At 41.3% G+C, this 24,806-nt stretch overlaps 1 protein-coding gene across 2 annotated transcripts; it reads right to left on the bottom strand.

Moving 5' to 3' along the window:
- Window positions 1-1,463: 1,463 nt before the first annotated feature.
- Window positions 1,464-14,109, bottom strand: PROK2 (prokineticin 2). 2 transcript variants are annotated; one of them, XM_033131615.1, is made up of 3 exons: window positions 13,818-14,109; window positions 10,429-10,554; window positions 1,464-2,393 (listed from the first exon to the last, which is right to left on the bottom strand). In XM_033131615.1, exons 1-3 carry the CDS (start codon window positions 13,911-13,913, stop codon window positions 2,289-2,291), a joined length of 327 nt encoding a protein of 108 aa, XP_032987506.1. In that variant the 5' UTR covers window positions 13,914-14,109; the 3' UTR covers window positions 1,464-2,288. The 2 variants fall into 2 exon arrangements, with proteins under 2 accessions (XP_032987506.1, XP_032987507.1); XM_033131616.1 differs by lacking the exons at window positions 1,464-2,393; window positions 10,429-10,554 and adding an exon at window positions 11,739-13,528.
- Window positions 14,110-24,806: the final 10,697 nt, after the last annotated feature.

A 24,806-nucleotide genomic window follows, 5' to 3' on the forward strand; every position in this document is an offset into this window, starting at 1 on the left:
ACAGAATTGTTTTAAAGAATCTCCATGAAGTACGATTACAAGTTTCTTTGGAAACATTTGAAAAGTGCTAATTTTGGCAACACGTTAAAAAATAGTAAGCAAACAGAACTCCAAAGGGAACGCCAAAGGGAGTATTAGTCCTCAATAAAAGTAATAACCAAGGGGAGCGGTAACAAAAACCAAAGTTGTGTTTTCCTTTGGGTGGTAGTGAGCCAGCAGGTACAATTCTACGTTTCCACGCAGACTTCCCCCCGTTCTCCCGGCTCCATGCGTAACAGTCTACAACTTGAGCGATTTTTTTTTTAAATCGAGTTGGTATATGTAAAATAAATGTTCTAAAACATTGGTTATATGTTTTTTAACATGGGTGAAAATGGATGATTGAACCAATTAAGTTTTCAGTGCTTATTGAAAAGGATGTATTGAACATTATCTGAAAACAACATTTAGCAAAATTGTTGAAATGCCTGTTTCTTTACCCACATTTCATTGGCCGAAGTCTATTTTTTCCCCTAACAAACTCACAAAGGAATGTTTCTTCAACACAGACTAAACTGAACCAAAAATACACGTACTTCTACAACCAAGTACACCAATTAGTACAGCAAAATCCCATGCATTAATGGGACATGTTAACCCTGGGGTAAAGTTATACACAACGTTCAATTGTAAAGCCTGGATGAGTAAGTAACTACAAAATGAACTTTTTTTTGTTTTAAATGGTTAGTAGGTTGGCATGGTCAAGTTTAGTCAGTTAAACACATTTCATAAATTGTTTATTTGTGACGCTGAATCCATTTACAACACTTGGTGGGTTTTTCAAGGTCAGGCTCCACTGGTGTCACCGCACTTGCAGTGGGCTCCTGGCACCCTGCCTACCCACCCATGATGGACACTCCATTACTGTTTGGTGAACCAGTACAGTGAGGTCCCATGAGTCCATTCCGGATTCCAACCAGTTTTGCATGTCCTAATTTTCCTTCATGCTCCAATACCTTACTGATTTACACACTGTTGTTTTTTTTTTTGTACTACCTTAAAATTCACACAAACAGAACTTTCCCATATGTAAAATGAAAATGCATATACTGTCAGTCCTGTTTTACCAACTGAAGAGTCTTTACCCATTTTAGGATGTGGGCTATATAAAAATCTGCTTGTAATAAAAATTGAAGACAACTGTGACAAAAATAAGGATATAATATTAAAATAAACCAAATGATATACAATACTGTCATTATTCTGATACAGAATTTTTACACAGTAATATTGATACAGGTACAGATGGCAGGATGTCAAACAATCCACTACAATAAATCTTTTGGTTACAAATAAAGTTTAAATTACAACTTAATACCAATTTAAAAAATGGTAATTAGTGTTATACCAGATTAAAATCAATACTTCCTCTTCAAGTGACATTTTCTGGAACATCTCTAACTATGAGCCTTTTTTTTAAAAACAAAAAATTAACTTTATAAAGAGAAACAAATGTAATATTGCATTGGAAAGTCTTTTTGTAAAAAAAAAAAAAACCCAAATCTACAAATCTGGACCAACTTAGTTTGACTTTCCATTCCTTCTGTTCTCACACCAAACAGCAGACCTGAGGTCCACTTGCACAGATTAAATGAAAGTTTAGTAGCCCTCCAACCTCCATTCCCTACAAAAGAAGTTTGGAGTGTCAAGTTCAACTACACACTCTTTTCACTGTTTAAGTATCAGGCAAAAAACTTGACTCTCATCAGTGACTCTGCAGGCAAGCTAAAGGATATGGATGACACTCCCTTCAACTCCCCCCCACTTTAAAACGGCAGAGGTGCAGGGAGAGAAATGGCAAAGAATAAAGTGAGGTCCTTAAAATTCTTTGATGAGAGACAGGAGACCAAAGGGTGAATAGATTATGTGTGTGGTGGAGCAGATGGGAGGAGGATGGTTTAAGAAAAAAAAAAAGTTTCTGTAACAAATATTAAATTCTCATTCTCCTAATTTTTGTGAAAATGGTTGAGTTATTGGCAAAAAAACAAAACAAAAAGCAAATCAAAACACAAACAAGGAAATGAGAACTGGTTCCATAATGCCTTGCATGTTATGTTTCTATCCTAAATGAAAATCCTCTTTCAATAAAAAGAGGTCATTTGAAAATCAAAGATAGTAATGTAACTTAGAAAGCTGAGGGAGCAATAACATTTCTTTCTGGCATATTATTTGTTTGGCACAATCACAAGTAAATAGACTTGACAGACATCATGTGGCTGTTCCCATTTAAAGTTTGTACTCTAAAGTGATTACTTTCGGGCTAAACAAACAAATCGGTTGAATGAAGCCCGTAAACAGGCCAAGCCCGGCATACATGGACACGTGTGATGCATTCTCCGCCCCAGAAAGGGAACCTAAAATACAAAAGAAAACCAAGTCAGAGCAGGAAATGTGAAAAAAAAACACAAAACTATTCTTGGGAAATCTGTGAATGGTTAACATTTGAGTATTAACTATTCATCAAGCATAGTACTTTTAGGTATTACCCTTTTCCATCCTTAAAACCACACTTAAAATGCAAATACTTTAATTATACCCATTTTGCAGGTGAGAAACAGGGGCGGAGGGATTCGTAACTTTGTTGTTTGGCTGGCAGTTGGACCAGAGAGACTAAGCTTTTAACCATCAAGCTATATACTGCCTTTCACTTTTTCACATTTTAATTTTTTTAATGGTGTCTGGCTTCTGAAGCTCCTTAAACCCTTTTGCTGTGATGTCGGATATATCCGAATCAATATATTTGAAGTTTGTATACATAAAAATAATGTCATTTATATACAAAGCTGCTCACATTGTTATTATTAAATGCACAAAATAGTCAAAATATCAACTTTTGTTTTTTGTGGATTTCTGACACATTTTGAAAAAAAAACCAAAAAAACAAACTTGAAACCAATTAGCGCAACAAAAGAGTGAAGAAGAGCAAAACACTATGGGGATGCCCACCTCTAGATAATAAGCAAAGATAAATTCACTGACAATGAGCAATATATCAATTCCCACATTTGCACACAGATGTAAAAGGAATCAAAATTCCAGGGGGTGGGCGGAGTGGTGGGCGGTGGGGTGGTGCCAGGGGGTGGGGAACAAGAGGAAAACTAGTGAAGGAGGCAAGCTCGATTTGCTGAAATGGAACAAACCAAACCCCAGCCTAGGAGAGCGAGCAGTGAAAGGACAGCTTCATTCTGAGAGTCACTCCACTGGTATTTCTAAGAACTTGCCCAGGCCACCAGGGAAGCGGGGTGGGGAGTCTCACCAGCAGCGGGCGGGGGCAAAAGGGGCACACTCCAAATACGTAAGCTGTCCAGGGGCAAAGAGCAAAAAGCACCCTTCCTCCCCTGGGAATGGTGCCCTCTTGAGAGTCTGCCTGCTCTACCAGTTATGTGGACAAAGTTTAACACCAGGCTTGGAGGCGGTGATAGTGAATTGGGATGGCAAATTACTCGGGGCTGGGTAAGTGAGAGGCAAGCCAGGACACTCATGCCTCAGGGATCATTCTCAGGGACAGTTTACACATGGCAGGAAAATGCGTCCTTGCAGTCTCCCAGCTCAAATGCTTTCTTTGGTGTCATCCTCGTCATTCCTTATGCTATTCCACCAAGAGGCCAGCCCACACCCGTGATCTGTCCTTATAAGAAATCTGAGGCTGCATCTTCCAGATTCCATCTGAACAATTACTTCATACATAAAAAAAAAAAAAAAAAAAAAAGGAAAGAAAGAAAGTCTGTCTGTCGACAGTGGCAGAACCATTTCTAACCGTATTTTTGGGTTGAACTGATAGAACAGACTCAACTCCCTCACAGCCCAGCAATGGTCTAGGCTAATTATTCTGGGTGTTAACTTTGAGCGGTACCATGCTCACATTCTTATTACCTCCTTTTTCCTTTTTCTTCTCTTCCTCTTTTTTTTTTCTCCCTGCCTTCCATTTCCACAATGCTTCTGGAAGGGCCAGGGAGACGACTGAGATCAATTAAGACAAAGGGAAGGAAGGGCTGCAGTGGAAGGGCAGGGATGTGTGTGGCCAACAGGCAGAGCCACCCCCTGAAAGGCGCGACTTTCAAGGCTCTAAGGGCAGTGTCCACACACGGGTACCATGCCATCGGCTCCAGGCAAACTTGGACTCAGGATGGTTCTGTCACTGTGTGTGTCAAAACATACATGGACGGCTGCCTCATTTGTTGTCACTGAGATATGTCAGAGAATGTGGGTGTGGCTGGACAGGCTTGGACAATTACAAGTGGACAGTATGAGAAGTTATAACCCATGAACGAACCTATATGATTTGTTCTGAGACTTCAAGGCTTCCTTTTTGCCAAGCCTGAAAATACTGCATGGGCCCCTGGTTCTCACCTGGGGGTGATATTTCCTCCACACCCCCAGGGGACATCTGGCAATGTCCAGAGTCACAACTGAGGAGGCGGTACTATTGACATCTGTGGGTAGAGACCAAGGCTATTGCTAAACATGCTGCAATGCACAGGGCAGCCCTCCCAGCAAAGAATTATCCAGTCTAAAATGTCAATAGCATTGAGGTTGAGAAAAACTAACACAGGCAGCAATCTCAAAGGAAAAGGAGACTGAAATAAGTGAACTAAACCTGTAGAAAGCATATCAAACTGTTATGCATGGAAAATACAAAGTATGTTTCTTTTATTCATTCATTCAACAGACACTGAGTATCCCCCAACACATCTCTAGTCTAGGCTCTGCGGACACAGCGCTGAGCAAAACTAAGGAGGGTGCTGCCCATCAGAGAACTTAAATTTAAATTATAGAAGGTAACCAGTAAGATAGTTCCAGCTACTACTAAGTGCCCTCCTGGTCCTTACGGGCCTGAGCATTGAGACACTGTGGTAACTCTTTGGCCTGTCACATGGGCTGACAGCATCAAAAGTAGATGGAAAAGAAAACTAACACTGGTGGCCTGCCATGGGCCAGGCCTCCTACTGCACCGTGTATGCACATCACATCACACCCGTAGGCCAGATTTTCTTCTCATTTTGGCTCAAGCTAAGTGGCTTCCTCTTAAGATGAAGTAATGCCCCTGACTGAGATCATACCCAACTAGAAAGGGAAAGTGTCATAGTCAAACCCAGTGCCACTTTCTCCCAAATTTTGCTCTCTTCTCAAACAGCACCATGCCCAGACTCCAGGCTCTTTGAAGAAGTCTGTTTTATTTTTGAGCGCAAAGCAAGCACTCAGTGTGGTACATAGGACACTCTCAAGAAAATATTTGACAAATGCCTCTCTCCTTCCCTCACCCCTGTCCTGACCATAGGCTGTGAAGGGACAACCACCTCAGGTGCTGCAGCTTCCCTCACCCTGCACACCACCTCCTGGCATGGAGTAGGCCCAGCATGATTCACGCCATTGAACCAGAGATGGAGTTAGTGTGAAGCAAGAGAAGCTGGAGGCCCTTGCTCCCATGGGCCCCTCCAGGGACTAGAAGGCACCCCAACGATGTGTTCACAGGTCATATGCTTTTGTGAGACTTTGAAAATATCTCTATATTCTTCTCTCTCTTACTGAGGGCTCCAAGACTGTGATGCTTCAACCTGGATCTCCGCGACAGACCTCAACACAACGACCAGACTGTAGGGCAGGTCCCTCCTTAACTGGATACCCTTTTGTTATTCGAATAAAATCCAGCTCCTTTTTCCAAGGCATCCCTCACGCCCTCATTGGCTGTACCAGCCAGGAGCAGCTTCCCTCCTACCCTTCTGTCCGAGAGCTCCTGGTGACAAAGACCACGATCCTGAGATGACATGCTCGAGACCTACTTGCCAATTTCTTGACTGACCCGTTCTCTTCTAGGTCTACTCACGTTGTGTGACAAATCTTACAGGGGTTTGACAGTCCCCAATGCATGAGCACATGCTCACAGAAGATGCACATTCAGATGCACAGACAGGGAGCTGATCGTTCAGTCCTGACTTGATGGTTTACTTTAGAAGCAGCTACACACTCAATCTACTGTCTCTATCAGTCTAGAATTCCTGACAGCCAATTCTAGAAGTTACCAAGGCAGAACATCCAGCCCTTGGGAGAAGGACTTATTCTTATGCATTTGCGGCACTTTTTAAAAGAGGAAATAGCACTAACGTGAAACAGCAGTATTGTCTGTGATTCCTCTCAAAACAGAGTCAATTATGTTAAAGAAGAAAATATACTGGGATATGTGAACAAAAGCCTAGTCATGTGACATTAAAATAATTGGTTCTACTATAATTTTATTTATAATAAAACCAACTTTGTTACAACTTTTTTTCAATAGAGGTACATAGTTTTAAAAAAATCAAATGGTAAAATAGTGCATAAAATAAAAACTAAAAGTCCCACACTCCCACAGTTTCTGGTTTTAATCATTATGAAGATTGCTATGTATCTTAATTTGGTAAAGTTTTAAGTTGTTTCTTCAAATTTTTTTGGAATCCGTATACATTCCTATACCCTTAAATAACGAGATGATTTCTCCATGTTCCCCCGTGAGGAGAGGGTTCACCTGGGGCTTGGGATGATGGAGGCTGCCCTGACGCCACCTGAGCCTTCCGCTGCCCTGCGTCTCTGGAAAGGTGAAGGAACACAGGGAATGGGGGGTTGGCCTTATCGCTTGTGCGCGATTACACTTGCGTTAGGGGAGCTGTTGGCATACAGGCCTGGGTCTCTGGGACTAGGGGGGCATAAATGATTTGCAAAAAATTGTAGCTTCTGGGCATCCAGGGGATCCCCACATACCTTGACTCTCATCTTTGGCAGCCACAAGCACCCCATATGGATAAGAGGGCTAAAGAAGCTGTGTACCTGGGTAGCTGCTGAGCTCCTGGTGACGTGAGGATGCTGTACCTTTCAAACTGTGTCCTGTAGGCTAGGTCAATGTACTGTTAGACCAATGGTACTCAAGCAGGGTGGTTCCCATTACCCAACCCCACCCTCCAAACTTGCCCCCAAACCTGCCAGGGGACATCTGTCATAGTCTGGAGACATTTTGGTTGTCACAGCTAGGTAGCCCGTGGAGGCCAGGGGTACTGCTAAACATCCCACAATGCACAGGACAGCCCCCACAGGAAAGAAGTATCTGACCCAAGATGTTCACAGTGTCCAGATAAAGAAACTCTGCATCACACTAAGACATATTTACGTCTTGAGAGTCTCTGCCAATAAACCTGTAATCACAGCTATGATGCTGCCCCAAGAGATCACCACATCACATTCAAGTAGAGTTTTCTATACAGTAGCTACATTTTCACCATGTACTAATGAGTCATTAAACTTCAGAGTAGAATTTCATCAGGATACATTTATTTATTTTTTTTCCTCGAGTTGTTTTGAATACGGTTGAGAGCTATTCTGGAAGAAACTTGATTTTTACCAGCATAGGTTAATTTCATCCAGAACAAGTAACAACTCTGAGACTGAACATAGGTCATGGAAATGACCTATGAAAATGTATTGTCAAGACAGAAAAATATCCAATATGAAATATGATAACATTGAATCTAGAAACACATTTCAAGTGGGCATCTGACTAGAGGGAAAGCTAGATCTGATATAAAATCTTATTTTTTAACTAGTTCAGTTCTTTTGTCACTTAATTCTACTATCAAAACCATCATCTGTTATTAGAGACTTCATTACTAAAACTGTGATAAAGTGGAATCTAAAGAACAGAATAAATGAACAAACAAAACAGAAATAGACTCATAGATACAGACAACAAACTGATGGTTGCCAGATCGGAGGGGTGTTGGGGAGGACGGGTGAGAAAGGTGAAGAGATGAAGAAGTACAAATTGGTGGTTACAAAATGGTCATGCAGATGTAAAGCATAGGGAATATAGTCAATAATGTAAAAACTGTGTACAGTACCAGGTGGGTATTAGACTAATCAGGGGGATCACTTCATAAATTATATAAATGCCTAACCACTGAGCTGTACACCTGAAACTAACATAAAATAATACTGAATGTCAGATATGTATATATACACACACACACACACACACACACACACACATAAGTATATACATATATCTACATATCTATCTATCTATCTCTCTCTATATATATATATACACACACATATAATCGTGGGATGTGAAGTACAGCATAGGGAAGATAGTCGATGATACTGTAACAGCTATATAAGATGTCAGAGGGGTAGTAGCTTGGACCGTGGGTTATCACACTTTGTGAGGGGTGTAAAAATGTCTAATCATTATGTTGTTTTGTACACTTGAAACTAATAATAAAAAAACTGTGATAAAAATGAAAGCAAAGAGATGTACCCGTTTATGGGAGAAGAATGATTTTGTTTACTTTCAGAATTGACCTTACACAAAACCTGAACTAGAAGCTATACAGGAACAGGGGAAATAATTCTGTTCTATTTTTAAAATATCTCAGACTTGAAAAACTCATCAGAACTATAGGACGAGACAAATTCCCACTCTGGACTGTTAACCCTTATCCTAGTGAAATTTTACCCACACAAACCAGTTTGGGTTACTGGACTAAAAATGTTCAAATTCAACACGCCAGTTTTCACGGAGGAAGGAGAGTATGGTGGTTAAGACTACAGACAGTGGAGCATCAGAAAGAAGTGACGTCTGGTGTCTGCCCTCTTACCTACCATCACCTTGTGAACTCAAAGCAGTTGCTGAAAAACTCCGAGGCTTACTGTTGCTATGTGAAGAACCTGACAAAAACAAACCTACTTGACTGTCTTGTTGTGAGTATTAAATAAAAAATACATATACAACATTTAGTATAGATGTCTGGCACATGGCAGCATTCAGCAAGTGGTAACTACGACTGCTCTTCATACAAAAGTGGTTTTACAGAGTACGTCCCCCTTCACTTGTTTTAGCAAACAGGCTATGTGATTGTAAGCTAGGACATGCGAGGTTATGCTAACATTGTACAAAAACAGTATAATTCTTAAAGGAGAAGGCTGAGTTAAGAGTAAGCTTTTCAGTGACAGTGGCTCAAACGTACAAAAGATGACTCACATTCGATAAGGGTGATCAAATATGGAAATCAATGCTAAAAAGGCTGGGCAGCTTCACGTCCCCGTGGGGAGTTTGGCATTGAGATGGACGACTAACGGTTTAAAATCCTTCCTTTTCTAAAATGGCCAAGAATAAAAGGTGCATATCATGTTTTAAAATGACAGTACATTGCCGAGCAATAAAACCACAGGGAGGAATGGTCTAAACATAACAGGAAGTATTTCTCAAGGAAACCACAGAAAAGCCAAATTCACTCTTCAGATAGGTCCAAACAACCAGAGTCCCTATTACATACAACTCACAGAGCTAAACCTAAGCTAATTTCACTATATTTCTTTCAAGAAAGTTAAAATATTAACTGTTATCTGTGACTGTGGAGTACAGGAAAGGTGTTTGATTCCGCTACAGTTTTAAACTCTATAGCACATGTGAAAGAAAAGGTAGAAGGTAGCATTCCATTTGCTTTGATAACATGGAGAGAGAACACGGCAGAGACTGAGCTGGGCCTGCAACAAGCCACCAGGGGCAGTCCTTCAGCGCCTCTGGACCTCACTTCGCTGCTAGAGAAAAATGAGGACGTGGAACTAGGAGAGCAAGGCATTGCAGCCTCGAGTCCCTGTGGGATTTGGCTCAGCTGATAGTGTGTTCCAGAAGTTTTGACTCTGAAGGGCAAGGACTCTCCAGGCTCCCCACAATTTTCTGCTCCTCCTGCCTCCCATCCACCCCTTCCTGAGGTGACGTAAACCTTCTTGGCCCCTACAGACAGGAGAGTGTGCAGCACAGCCTCCAGAGGCCTGTCCGACCCTGCCATCACATGGTCAGCGTCTCAAAAGTGTTCTTCAAGTCACTATGATATTGAACTGCTAGATAATAAAATACATTGGAAAATTAACTATCATTAACTTCTAGGACTGTGAATAATCTATTCTGTAAACAGAGTCACTCTTGTATCTTAATTGTATTATTGATAATTTTCGGAAAAACAAAGCAAAATGCAACTTTACTTCTGCCTTATCAGTAGGTCTGATATTAAATCTTTTAAAGAAACTCTATACTATGATTTCTGCAAAGAAGCATACAATGGTATAATATATATTCCTAAATAATTTTTAAGCAATTGCATGTGTTTGAAATTATTTTTATGCAATGTCCCTAGTGCCATGAAAGCAATGATGTAAAAATGATCTCTAGAATAAGGCTATTAGAGGACACAATTCTTTAAAACGGGAGAGGAGAGCAAAGAGGAGGTAATTTTCCCTTGTCATATTATCTAACTTCCAATTTCAAGCACATTCCCCTGGGCTTCAGTCATACAGACCTTGCTCAGGGTTGGGGTACCGCAACGTAAGAGGACCAACATGAACAGAAACACACATACTAACTTTACGAGTCAGCGGATGGCAGCTCTCCCCCACTTTGCCCATCGGTGTGCAAATCCTTATGCTCTTAACCCAGATACTGACAGCACAGCACATGCCTCCACCACACTGGGGGTCCTTTTCGCAAGCCTAAAATGAAATAAACAGAGAAATAAGATAGCTGGGAAGACTCACGCTAAGGAAATCTAAAATTAGCAATAAAAAATGTGCTTTAAACATCCAACTACTATGATATTAATCACACATATGAAAAAAGAACTGTAATCACCATTTTGCTTGTACATATTCGCCATAAAAACTAATCAGAAGAGATTTTCCTAGTTTTTAAAAAATAGCCTAAAAATGGCCCCCACTTTATGAAAATCTTAAATAAACGCACGATTTAAAAAAAAAATCAGCTCTTTTTTTCAAATGTTTCATGGCTGAATTGGCTTTGAATTTGAAGAATGCGTCTATATTACTCTTACAAGGCCTTTAGGAGCCCCATAAATCAAAGCACAAGATTTTATGACTATTAACTGCAGAATACATTGGGCCCAATTTTTAAAAGGGATTTAAATGGTCTCTATATCTGGCAGGAAAAGCTCTAGACCCATAAAGGCACTGATATAAATTTTAGAAGCGCTCATTTTCCCTTTCAAATATTTGCATTTTGATTCTTGAGACTTGATGTTTCTCACATCACTGACTTGATTTCACCCTTTCCTCTTTAAAGAAAGAAATCTCATAGGTTGAGAATGTTACCCTTTCTTTTCCTGTGAGTAACCTGCAAAAAGATAATTATTGGCTTAGGATATACATATGCGTACATTACAAAATCAGCTGAACTAGTCTATCAGATCCATCAGATTAGGAAATGCAATTATCAACACCTGATCCTAATATAGAAATTGTAAATAGACATAATAATTAAAGAATCAACTATGGAGGAATTTCCATACTTTACTAAACAAAAATAAATAATGAAGTCTAAATTTATTTGCATGAAAATAGATCTGAAGAACTATTGTTCTTTCCTAGAATCAACAAAAAATAGGATGATTTGTTTGAATGGTGTGCAGTAATCTGTTTGGCTAACAATAAAGTAAAAACATCCTGTGCTATATATATAAGAAACTAAAATGTCTATAATTTAGGCACAAGATTAAACGTATATTTTATTGGAAACAACTAAAGCATTCCTTAAAAGTTCTTAGTTTTGGGGACAGCCATAACTTCTTAAAACAAATATATGGGCACACTCTTATTCATTTTCATTAAAAATGCCCAACTATCTTGCTTTAGAGTTGATTTATTTCCCCCACTAGAGTTTTATTTTTTTCCTCAGTCTATTTAAGACAATTATCTGGACAGAAGACAATTTGCACCTTGGAGTGTTTGGACATTAATAGGAAAGTCTAAACATTTGCATTTCCCACTTTTATCTGTATGCCAGAAATCATGTATCCATGGCCATTACATTCCATAAATGAGATGTTCAGTACATGATTTTTTCTAATACGGTTTTAACAAATCGATGTGAACATATAAATAATTTTTAAAATGATTACATATATACCAAAAAATGTAAATGTTTAAGGTGGAGGTTTCAGGCAGTATTTTATTTCAACAGATGCTCAAGACATCAAATTCTGAAGCTCCACCAGCTCTTTTTATAAGACAATCAAAACTTTTAAAATTCAATCTATCACTTGAATGTTTAACATCCTATAGACAATATGTCTAGATAAGTTAGTTTTTTATTTCACTCCAGATGGTTCCTGTCATGGAGACATAACTACATTTCTTTATTGCCATGTTGCTTTAGAGAATTTTAAAAAAAAATTCTCTTTTTGCAACACTGTGTTAAAATGACAAAAAAACGGCACACATAACTATATAACAAGCTCAGTCTAAATCTTTGTAATAGATAAACATCCAATGTGATAAAAGTTTCATTTTGTAACAGAAGCTTCAGTTCTTAGAAATATTTACCAAGAAGTGCATAGGTTTATGTATTCTGAATTAGACAGCTCTTTCCTAATGCCTTTCATCCTTAAACCACTGCCGACCTACTCAAACTGTGTTGTCCTGTGAATGCAACAAAAAGATACTTATATTGCAAAAGAATTTTGGGCTCAGAGGATTAGGAGAAATTTAAAATGAGTCAGCAGGGGAAGAGGTGGGAAAACCAATCCTGTTTCAATTCTCATGTATTAGAAAGAGTGTAAAAACTTTTTTTTCAACCACACCAGCTCTGACAAAGCTGTTCAAATACATTTTGTTAAAAAAAAAATCCAAACTATTCTAATAAATATCACAACACTTAGAATTAAGTGTTTCTGGGATAGAACCAAATACTGTTATAGCACAAGGACTCACAATGCGACCTAAGCTTATTAATTAACATGGAGACAAGGAGCCCTATTTTCTCAAGACAATGCTATATCCTTTCAATGTAAATGTCATTTCCTTATCCACGTAACATTCAAAGTACAAGTTTGATTTAAATCCTATAATGCACACTTATATATTTGAAGTGACTTAATGGAGGGGTAAAATAATTTCAGACTTGGGCAAAAAAAGAGTAAAGCAGTTGACCCATCAGGGCACTGGAGCGGTTTTGCGCTGTTGATATAAAAAAGACCAGACTTAATTTTTATACTGGAAATTCATCCTTCGGGTCCACACAAAGAAAAGTGTTGGTGGGAGCAGGAGAACACTGAATTAGTTCCTTCTTCCCAAACTGATGACGATGTCTTCAAGTGGCAGCAGTGACATGGCCACCTACACTGAAGTTATGCCGGAGCACCAGAGGCTCTCTATCAGGGACTGGAAACGGAAACCTTCCAGGGAGAACCTCAAGGCGCTGAAAAAATGCTCTAGAACCCAGAAGGAAGCGCACACGTTGCTTTTCAAAGCGCACCCATGGCCTCGGGCCAAGTTATTTCAAAGGGTTTCTGCGGTGGACGCGCGGGGGGCAAACTCCTCGGCCACAGGCCTGGGGCGTTCGCTTGCCTCTTCGCATGTCAGAAAGAGGAGGCCCTCGAATTGTAAGGTTCCAGGCTGGAACGTCTCGAAAAAGTGCTTGAGAAGTCTTTGAAAGACTACTTCTTTCAGCTGACTAGAAAAACAGACCAATCACCAGGAGAGAGGTTGAGGGGCTAAGGGAGAAGGAAGCGGGAAAAGGTGGCGATAAAGGTCAGGGGAGGACGCTTCGGTCACTTTTTCTCCCAGGGCGCGCCCAATGTCCCGCGCCGTCTGCTGCTATTGGAGCAGGGCACTCTTCGAAGTGCCAAGGGGCGACGGAGGCAGGCGTCCCCGCTCGGAAGGACCCTCCCCGTGCCCCTCGCCTCCCCTCCGCGGCGCCTCGCGGGCGCGCCCGGGGCAGACAGGTGCGCCCGGCCGCTTACCCCGGTGATGACGGCGGCGTCCCCGGCGGGTGGCGTGAGCAGCAGCGGCGGCAGCAGCAGCAGGAGCAGCAGCGGGGCGCAGTGCGGGCTCCTCATGGCGCCCTCGGGACCGGCGGCAGTTGGCGGCGGTTGGGAGCGCGGAGCGGTGGGCTGGCCGGCTGCTGCCGCGAGCCTCCGGGCGGTTATAAAGGCGAGCGCCGCCGTGACTCACGCCCGCGCCCGCCCGGCAGCCCACGCGGGGGGCACTGCGCGGGCACACCCCCACGCCCCACGCGCACACGCGCGCCCACCCGGCCGGCCGGCTTCCGAGACGACAAGTGCCGCCGCTCGGCGCCCCGCGCCCCCGCCCCGGGCGCCACGCAGGCAGCGCCCCCCGCGCGGCTCCCCGCTCCGCGCGCCATTCTCCGCGCGAGCCTCGCCGCCGCCGCCGCCTTTCGCACGCGCCGGAATCGCCTGTGCAGGCTGAGGCACACTCGTTTGCTGTCCTGGTTTCCAAAGCTCCACGTGCTCAGCGCCGGCAACTTGCAGCTCATTTGTTCCACAGATGTTCAGGGAGCGCCTACTACGTGCCAGGCTGCGGACACATCGGGGGGAGGGGGAGCCAGGAGCCTCTGAATTTGTTCGTTTCTTGAGCAGGTCTTTACAGAGAGTGCGCTGTACGCCAGGTGCTGCCGCCGGGTCTGTCCTCGTGGTCCAGTAACTGAAAAGACAGACATCAAACGAATAAACTGGAAACATGGAAGACAGGAAAGAGAACAAAGGGAGAGCAAAGTCACCCCTAATACCACATCCCTGATGACATTGAGGGGTTTGTCCTTCCAGCTGTGGGAGACCAATTTATTTCTTTCATTTTAAATGCTTTCCCTTTAATGCTCACATCTGTTCCCGACCCTCTGCTCTCCTCTCTGATTTTTCTCACATGCATTTCCTTCCTTCTTTAGCATCGCGCCAGCTTCAGGCAGAGCAGTTCTGGACGCTGCCAAGGGGAAATGAGAACGGCTGGCGCTGCGTGCCAGCCTGAGGCCCCTGAAGCCTAGGTAGGCAGGCAGTTCTCTCATCTGTTACTTTCCAGCCCAGGAAAATCACCCTTCAGTCTTACAGGATGCCAGACGGGCGTTACTGTAATTAGTTCATTTGTGCCCCCTGGGTTCCAGGCCACCCACAAAAGGAAGAGACAAATTTGCCCTCCATCTCTGACCCCAGCCTAGTTCCAAGAATCTCAGCCTGTTTTTCCTCAACGAATATGATTTCAAGAATACCTAGGTGTGACCACACCAGACTTGCTTGAGCCGAAGTTTTGAGAAGCCCAACTTTCTTCCAAAATCGTTGGAACCGCAGGTTTTCCCTGGTCCCTCAAGGACCACAAACTGTTGAAAAGCAGATGCGTCTTTCAGCCTCTTTAATAAATCCAGTAAGGAGAATCAGGACAAAGTTACTTTCAGACGTGGGGCTCCCCCATGCCAAAGCATTTAGACTAAATATGTGTGTGGGGGGCGGAGGAGTGGGGGTAGCAGGCAATTATCTGAATGTTAAACAGCTGAATATTTGGAAAACCAAATCTTTGATTTTTTAAAACCCCTTTTTACCTGTGTTTTCATGTTTGAGAAATGTCCTGAAACAAGCAAACAAACAAAGAATCAAACTCTTTTTTGACTTTTAAAAAATTGTTAAAATTGGACTCAGTAAAATAAGTGGAAACAGTAGCAAGTGACAGATTGGTGGAAAGTTTCCTTTTCCAGTCTCCATGCCAACGCTAGCATGGGAACGCTGCTGGGTAAATGTAAAAACCAGTCAACATGGATTTTAATATTCCTACAACTTTTTAAAAAATGGTCTATTTCATATTTGCTCCTATTGAATGCCAGCTTGGGTATTCCCTGCTTCTCCAAGCATAGAAACAGGATATGTCTACATAGGAAAATCAGATTTCAAAAGTGGATGGCTTCATACTTGGCTGTTTGGAAAACAATCCTAATGAGGCTGTTTTGAAGCAAGGTTGGAAACACTTAAAAATAGGATTGGTTTGGTTTCATGTTGTTTCTTTTGATCGTGTTTCTTTCAATTGTTTTAATGTTTTAGAGGAGAAATGAAGGCCCCTGATATGGCAAATCTTTGCATCCACGGCTATGTCAGAAAATTGAAGTCTGAAAGTTAGTTTCATTTTATAAAGAGAAAGATAGGTTGAGTTTGGAATAGTTCATAAAAACAAGTTAGGTGAGAAGGCCAACCTACCAACACTGAAATAGAAATTGAAGAGTAGCTTATCTATTCTGTTCTGTTTCTTACTGCAACCTGTTGATATTGTCGCATGATCAGTTCAGCCCAAGGATAACTGTGTGAGGAGAACCCGACTTTGTGCAGCTCAGAGTGTAGACTGCCGTATTCTAGAAGGCCGTCAGCCTTGGCTGAACTGGAGGGCAGTACAGAACGTCCACAGGACCCCGTGTTTGTGAAGCAGACTGACAGGGATTGGGATCCTCAGTAACCATTGGACAAGTTACTTAAACTCTCTAAGTCTCTGTTTCCTTACCTATGTATAAAAGTGGATATAAAATACCACATGGGCGACAGCCTCCAGGGGTGTAAAGGGTGTGACACCTGTGACGTGGTCAGCACCCAGGACAGACTGGGAACCCTGCTGGGGGGCCACGTATCAAGCCGTGTCGTTTGGTGTCCTCCAACAATTTCAGCCAATACTGATACAGTTATTTTTGTGTTGCCCACCAGATTAGATGGCATACTCCTTGACATTAGGATCTTGTGTCTAATTTCCCGCCCCCCGGCATAGCACAATGATAGGCACATTAGCAGACACTCAGGAATTAATTGATGATCAGCAGGAATATACCCTCAGAAACAGGTCACAAGCAAATGATATATAGTATAGACACATTTAATTTACCTGAACTGATTAAATGTGGTCATCAAAAAGCTAGAGGGATAGACTTTACCTGGTGCCGGTGATTCGCCTGCCATTCTCCTCAGTGGACATGAGACTGAAATGAGGTGAACTGGGAGATGCAAAGCTATCTCACTGTGGTCACTCTGGGACCCAAGCTGTTGAAGGTCCCTTGTCATGTGCTTCATGACTGCCAATGCAGGTGGTGTAGTGGCTTAAATTGTGTCCCCAGAAAAGCTATGTTCAAGTCCTAATCCCGGTACTTAAGATTGTGACCTTATTTGGTAGTAGGGTCTTTATAGATATAATCAATTTAAGATGAGGTCATACTGGATTTGGGTACACCCTAAATCTAATGACTGGTATCTTTATAAGAGAAAGGAGAGGGAGGTTTGGCACACACACACACACACAGCGTGCCGTGTGAAGATATAGGCAGAGATGGGAGTCATGTGTCTACAAACGAGGGATTGCCAGCAGCCACCAGAGCTGGAAGAGGCAAGGAAGGGTCCTCTCCTGGAGCCTTCAGAGGGAGCGTGGGTCTGTTGACACATTGATTTCAAATTTCTAGCCTCAGAGCTGTGAGAGAATACATTTCGGTTCCTGTAAGCCCCCCAGGTGTGGTAATTTCTTACAGCAGCCACAGGAAACAAACACAGATGGGCGGGGCCGATGGTTGCACACCAGGTTTCCAATGCCTCTGCCTGGAATTGATGCGTACACTTCTGCTCGTGTCATGTGACTTAGTCTGCCTGCAACGGGGGGGGGGGGGGGGGGACAGTGTAAGTCTGCAACACACTCTGGTTTCTGAGGAGAACCAGAAATCTAGTGAATAATGCCATATTTTACAGGAATAGATCCTGGCTTAGATTCGTAAATGAGCATAATGAACGTATATAGATTAGCAATTATTATAAATCATAATGTAGCATTTCCTTTGTGTTTTTTTAGTTCAGTATTCCTTATACTAGAACTATACAAAGACTCTGAAAGAAAGTAGATGATTAAGCTGATATTTTCTTTCAGGTGGGTATTAAACCATCATTCATTCAACAGCTATTTACTTATTAAGCACTTGGCTGTGACCAGACATTGTGGGAGGCAGTAGGGGTACAATAGGGAGCAGAACAGATGTGAAGCCACCCCTGAAAGTGCACATGAATCACACAATCATACGATCACATAATTACAGCACTCCTGCTTTAGATAATGAAGAAGAGGAGGCTGGAGTTTTTCTACTGCTTCTCAAGGCACATTTGCTACCACCAAATATGTTCTGGTCTGTACTGGCAATGTTCTCTCTAGTTCATCAGTGTAATTCACCTGCCTTCTAAGTTTGGGAATTTGCCCCAAGTACTGGCTTCCTAAGGGACCCCTAGCATGTTCACCTTGTTATATGTACTTTCATTTCCATTACCTATTGTGTAGTAGGTGCTCAATAAATATGGACTTTGAGGGAGAAGGGCAATATATGTATATTTGGTCTGCCATCTTGAACAGGAAGCCTGAAACATTATCTCAACTCTATAAATGAGGAGAGCTTTTAGTATTAATGTATATGAAGCTCTGGTTTCAAAAGTGATTCCAGCTTGGTTGAGGACTTTTTTGTGCATCTTCTTCATATGACTTCAAATTATTATTGCATAATAAGTAAGGCCTGGTAGTTTTATACCTACGGTAGGTCCCATTTGTCTTTGTGTAAATGATTTTCATTTAGATGGGTTCAAAAAAAGGAAAACAGATATTCTGCTTGATTTTTTTACCCTTCATCCTTTACACTGTACTATTACACAGTGGCATTTACTTGGTGTCTTTTCTTATTAACAAACCCACAATATCAGTCTGAAATATATTTTTAAAATAATAACCATGCTTTAAATGTGACGTATGAAAAATGGAATTGCTTTTGTAATTCTAAATAAGACACCTATTTTAATCTATTTCAATGCTGATGATTTCTCTTTATTTTAAAAAATAAATCACCATGCTTCAATTTGAAAGCCAATTGTCTATGAAGGCACTTTATTTGGTCTATTCAAGTGATAATGTGCAATAAAGTTTACCTATTTTCAAACAGTTGAAATATTAATCCAGGAGAAGGTGTTTTTTAAACCATTAGTATAAAATGCATTTGAAATAATACGAAGGGTCAGGATGAACATTGGGTTCTAAAAGATTTAGGTTTTATTCATCATAATGCTGAATGTATTTAATATTTATTTTTGGCCTTGCAGATGGGCCTTAAGGCTAAGGCTTCATTAAAAAGAAGATTGTTATACAAATCTGTTGTGTGCTTGGTAACTTTCCATAGAGAAAATCTCATGTAGTAAAGAATTTTCTTAAGATAAAAACCTAAGCTAGGTGATTTTTATTCTTTTAGAGCAACATTTATTAGCTATCCCACACAAATAAATTTTATTAAGCAACTTGTTTTTCTCCTCTAGAATTGGATCATATTTGTTTTCTATAGAGGGAAAGGACTGGAATAAAAAGGCATCTAGTTATAGGAATTTATAGGCACAAACTGGTTAACAGAGGCTCAATTTCTAAACGTACAGGCTGGCTCTCTCAATGCTTTGCATGTGGTAGGTGCTCAATAAATCTCAATATATCTTGTATAATATCTCCAGTTACCTTATGGGGTAGCTATTATTACAATACCCATTTTATAGATGAGAAAAGTGAGATTTGGAGAGATTAACTATGTTACACAATATGAATCACATTAACTTATGTGTAGTAGAACTGGGTTTCAACCTGGTTCAGTCTGATGCCACATAAATATACAGCTTCTCCTATTTTATTACATGTGCTTTACTTAAATATTGCCATAAAATATTTAGGTAGCCATACCAGAAGTAAGAAACAATGACTACGCTGTAAATTTTCCTCAAACACTTCTGCGAACCTTTTTTCTCTCTCCCTTTCTTTTTTTCTTTCTCTCCTTCTCTCTCTCCCCCTTTACTCATCTATCTGTCTCTCTAACGCTATCTCAACAACTCAGAGATCAAGTCTTAAAAACAAAATAGCAGAGAACAAGTACAATTCTACACATGTGACTTTTTGTTTGGGGGATTTTTTTTTTCCAGAGAGATTCTCTGAAGAACAGGTTCAGAAGAGCTATGGTATGTTTTTGGTAAAGAAAACAGGCAATCAACATTTCTGTTCCGCAGGTTCCTTTGTCAGAGCTCTCAGAGAAGATTGGCACGTCTGTTCTAATAAGAAAAGTGTCCTATCAGAACATCCTGCTCACTTCTTTAGGCAGAAGGGTCAGCGGAGGCTGAAGATTCTAGCACAGCATCTGCCAATGAGTGTTTTTCCTGAGAAAAAGACTGAGTTTTATGATCAGGTAATTCAGAAGACCTTTCCAGGAGTCACAGTTTGTATCAACATGGTAAAGGCCCTGAGAAGCCCTGCAGGAAGAAACCAGCCCAACTTGGCACAACCCAGGAGTTCCAAAATATTTGGTCGCACAGCACTTTTTGCATATGTCAGGGATAAAAGTTCAGGCACATGGAGATCCCTTATCTTGAGCACATGTAAGCCTTAACAGAAAACTCACTGAATTTAAAATGTGTTTAGAATATGTAGCCAGTCTTGAAGGAGCTCATCAACAAACACAGGGACTGTTGAGATATTGTAATTCATCTAACTTGCTTTATAGATGAGGAGACTGAGAATCCAAAAGATTTCATCTCATAGTAACTAGGACATAGAGCTGGGAGTAGGTCATGCTTCTCCTGCCTCCTAGTTCAAGCTTTTCCCCCCCAACTATATGTGCATGTCTTGGAGCTATGGGTACCCACCCATAGCTGTTATGGGTACCCAAAACAGTTATAAAAAAACATTTTCCAAAAACAGAAGACTGCTTTATGAAAATCCCTGCCCTATCGGCTGAGTCATTGCAGTTCCTGGTTCCACTTTCCCTATAGTGAGAAATGGCCATCAAATTGTACATTTGAGGTTAAAGCACCCTGGGTCTCTACCCACTAGTGTCATTTGCCCTTTACATAGTTGGGTAGACTTTGGGTTTGCTAACTGTATTATCAACCTTTGGCCCAGGAAATAGCAAAAGGGTAGCATAACTTGAGGGGGAGGGATTGGAAAACTACCTTTGGTGGGATGAACTCTCACTTTGAGAACCCTAAGGGGTAAATCACTGACTCCTCATTTGTTAGTTTTTAAGCTGCCACTCACTGGAATGAGAATATTTCCAAAGCCATAGTAATTGTGCTTCTATGAGTTGTCGCAGCGTTCCCCCCTCCGTCTCCTCTTGTGTGTGTCTGTTTAATGGACGCCATCATAACAGCTGGAAATGGAGAAGCAGAAAGAGAGAAGGGCCAGGAGAAGAGTGTCCTGCGGTCCTTTGAGTAGAAGTGTTTAACTCACAGAGTGAGTGGGGCTCCAGAACCTGCCATGACTGAGGGGCTAACAGCCTTCCTTAAAATGATGAAAGCTCTAAAATCCGATCCCAACACCAAGTGATTTCAGCTATTCAGTTATTTTAAAATTAATCACCAGTCTGATTTATAAATTGAGCTCTTGTACATTCAGTTTGTGTAAACCAGTAGATTTCAAACTTTTTTTTTCTAGTGGAACATCCAAATTTTGATAATCCTGTCAGATAAAATTCTTCTTGATTTTTTTCTTTTATTTCTTTCTTGTTCTTTAATATGCAGATAAGGCAGGAAGAGCTGTGAAGGGACAGCACAGGCCATGTAATTTACCAGAAATACTCCGTCTGCAGGCACTGGGAGAAAAGTGCTGTGAGAACCAGTCTATACTGCATGTTGCAACCAAATGGGGTTTTCTAGAGCAATAATTTCACCATTACTATGTTCAAAGTCCTAAACTGATTTCCAAAACTGATAGCTCATCTCACTGTCTACACCCATCTGAACAGCATTCAAGCGTCTCTGTGATTGGAAGCCAGCCTCCCTGTCGAGCAGTCTCACCTCTGTGTTCTAATCAGGTCACTTTTTCCTGACATTACATGAGCTGTGAGCACCCCTGTTTCCACCTTCACACCTTCCAGATTGTCCCCCTCCAGTCTTGCTACCTATTCAGTCTTCAGTGTCAAAAGTATCATCGCCTCCTCTCCAAATAACTGCAGTCCACACTTGATTTTCTTTTCTAAAATCTGAGAGCATTTGGAGTGTACCCCTCAAGCACTTGAGAGACACATCTGGATTTAAATCAGGGTTCCTTCACCTGCTATCTGTTACTTCATGTCTGTGAGCCTCTGTTCCCTTGTCTGTAAAATGGAGAAAATGATGGTTCCATGCTCAGAGGATTGTTATAAGAACTAAGTAGAATAATATGTGTGGAAACTATATGTAATATGGATAAGTATGATCCATCAACTGCATAATTATAAGAGCTCATAAATATAAGCTATCAATATCCTGATACCTACCTAATAGGTAGGAAATGACAAGGATGAAATGAGAGCATGCAAAGCGCTTACCAGACTGCGTGGCATAGTGTGTGCCCACTCTTTGTTTGTTGGCTGTGAGGTGCTGGTGATGATGCTGATATCACGGCGTGCGGAACAGAGGAACTGCTGTAGCTAAACATCTACAGTGCTCAGCACAGCGCCTGCCCTGTGAGAGTGCTAAAAACAAGTTAGCAACTGTCATTGCGTATTCTTTTGTATTATTATGAGGTCTAACAATTAAGTTTGCGAACTTGCTACCATGAGTATACATTGGCGGCACTGTACAAACAGCTCGGTAAAGTTTCATAACCTTGGTCTGTCAGTGTCTCACAGCTGTGTTTGTGTAGACGTGTGGTGGTGTCTTGCTGAGTGGTGTTCATTACTGTTGTTGCGTGTTTTTGTGTGCTGTCATGATAATGCCTGAGCTTGAATTAGAGCAAAGAACAAACATTAAATTGCTTGTTAAACTTGGCAAGAGTGGAAGTGAAATCTGGGGCATGTTAGTCTGAGTTTATGGGGATAATGCCGTGACGAAAATGGCAGTTTAATACAAATATATTAAATGATTTTCTGAGGGGAGAAAACACGTCACTGATGAAGAGAGGTCAGGGCAGCCAGTAATGAGCAGAAATGACGAAAACATTGCAAAAATTTGTTGAGTTGTGTGTCAAAATCATCGGCTGCCTGGGAGAAGCATAGCAGACCAAGTAAACATCGATAGAGAAACAGTTAGGAAAATCTTAACTGAAAATCTTGGCATGAGAAAGGTGTGTGCAAAAAGGGTCCTGAAGGAACTCACCGATGAACAAAAGCAGAGTTGAAGTTTCCAAGACCTTTTGGAGAGGTAAGATGATGTTTTGGGCTGTGTTATCACTGGTGATGAAACATGGGTGTACCAATATGACCCTGAAACAAAGCATTGAAGTCCACAATGGAAGTCAGCCAATTCTCCACGACCAAAAAGTTCCATCAGTCCAAATCAAGAATCAAATGATGTTGCTAAACTTTTTTGATATCAGAGAGATTATTCATTATGAACTTGTACCAACTGGGCAAACAGTTAACCAAGTTTACTATTTGGAAGTGCTGAAAAGGCTGCATGAAAAAGTTAGATGAAAACAATCTGAACTTTTCACCAACAATTCATGGCTCCTGCATCATGACAATGCACCAGCTCACACGGCACTGTCTGTGAGGGAGTTTTTAGCCAGTAAACAAATAACTGTATTGGAACACCCTCCCCACTCACCTGATCTGGCCAGTCCACAAAGCTTTCTTCTTCTTCCCACAAAGCTTTCTTCCCCAGTGACTTTCTTCTTCACCCAAAGATGAAGAAAATATTGAAAGGAAGACATTTTGATGACATTCAGGACATCAAGGGTAATATGACAACAGCTCTGATGGCCATCCCACAAAAAGAGTTCCAAAATTGCTTTGAAGGGTGGACTAGGGGCTGGCATTGGTGCATAGCTTCCCAAGGGGAGTACGTGGAAGGTGACCGTAGTGATATTCAGCAATGAAGTATGTAGCACTTTTTCTAGGATGAGTTCACGAACTTAATTGGCTGACCTTGTATATACCAATTTCCTAAATGTAAATCTGTTTGCAATTTTTCTGTGTTCTCCAATATTAGGCTTTTGGTGGGATTTTAATATTTGCACCAATTATAATGAGCCATGACATCAAATGATGAGCTCTTGATGTCAGAGTATTAAATTCTCAACTACTCTGTAGTATACTTCATAATTAAGTCCTATTATTTGCCTTTCTTAAGCATTATGATACATTTACTAAAAGTTTGAGCATATTTTGGGCTTAGCAATGTGTCATCAGAATTTGGAGGCAATAGTCAACTGCCCCCCTCCTCCCTGTGGGGCAGGTACAGATCTAACAGATACTGAATCAGAGATGTCGGGCGCAAAAGAGAACAGGCAGAAAAGCTTTGTGGACTGGACTTCAGAGCCTGCTTGTCAGACTTTTTATGGCGATTCATTTTAAAAAGAGTTGCTCTGGACTCAGGCTTGATGCAGTCCTGTCCCAGCACTGTCCTTTATGGCCTACTTAGGCTTGGGGAGATGTTCGAGTTCTCAGAGCTTCAGTGCTCTGATCAATAAAAGGGAGCTATTAATAATAATAATCCCTGCGGTATTGGGTTGTTATGAGAATGAAATGATAATACGCCTAATGCAGTATAAGGATCCAGAAAAGCATTTGCTGCTTTCAAAGGAAAGGGCATTGTGCCAACATGAGTGTCCTGGTTTTGACAGTGTACCCTGACGAGGGAAGATGCCATCCTTGGGACAAGTTTGGTAAAGACTACTTGGAACTCTCTGTTTTGTTTTTATACTGTCTTGTGATTCTAAAATTATTTCAAAATAGTTAAAAGAAAACTTTCAACACTGCTATGAAGATTCTTGAAATGTGAAGCTGGAAAAGAATACAAAGTGTACCAATAGCTCTACCAATATCCTTTTTCAACAAAACGTCTTATACCATGACATGGTATAATGGTAGGCATGGTAGACATGGTACCATGACATGGTATAATGTCTAAATGGTAGGAGAAAAACCCATGTTCTGTGGAAGACATGTTGGCCAGGAAAATGTATTAACCAATTCTGATAAAGTGATAATAGCAAACATTAGGATGAGC

Source organism: Rhinolophus ferrumequinum, chromosome 17 (assembly GCF_004115265.2).
Source record: "Rhinolophus ferrumequinum isolate MPI-CBG mRhiFer1 chromosome 17, mRhiFer1_v1.p, whole genome shotgun sequence".
In the NCBI taxonomy this organism is placed as follows: Eukaryota; Metazoa; Chordata; class Mammalia; order Chiroptera; family Rhinolophidae; genus Rhinolophus; species Rhinolophus ferrumequinum.

What these genes read in the sequence shown, in the direction of transcription:
- PROK2 (XM_033131615.1), bottom strand. Translation starts at nt 13,913, where the DNA reads ATGAGGAGCCCGCACTGCGCCCCGCTGCTGCTCCTGCTGCTGCTGCCG. An exon ending in ACGCCGCCGTCATCACCGGG is followed by an intron (nt 10,555 to 13,817) that starts GTAAGCGGCCGG and finishes ATTTCATTTTAG; the next exon opens with GCTTGCGAAAAGGACCCCCA. An exon ending in GCCATCCGCTGACTCGTAAA is followed by an intron (nt 2,394 to 10,428) that starts GTTAGTATGTGT and finishes TTTGTATTTTAG; the next exon opens with GTTCCCTTTCTGGGGCGGAG.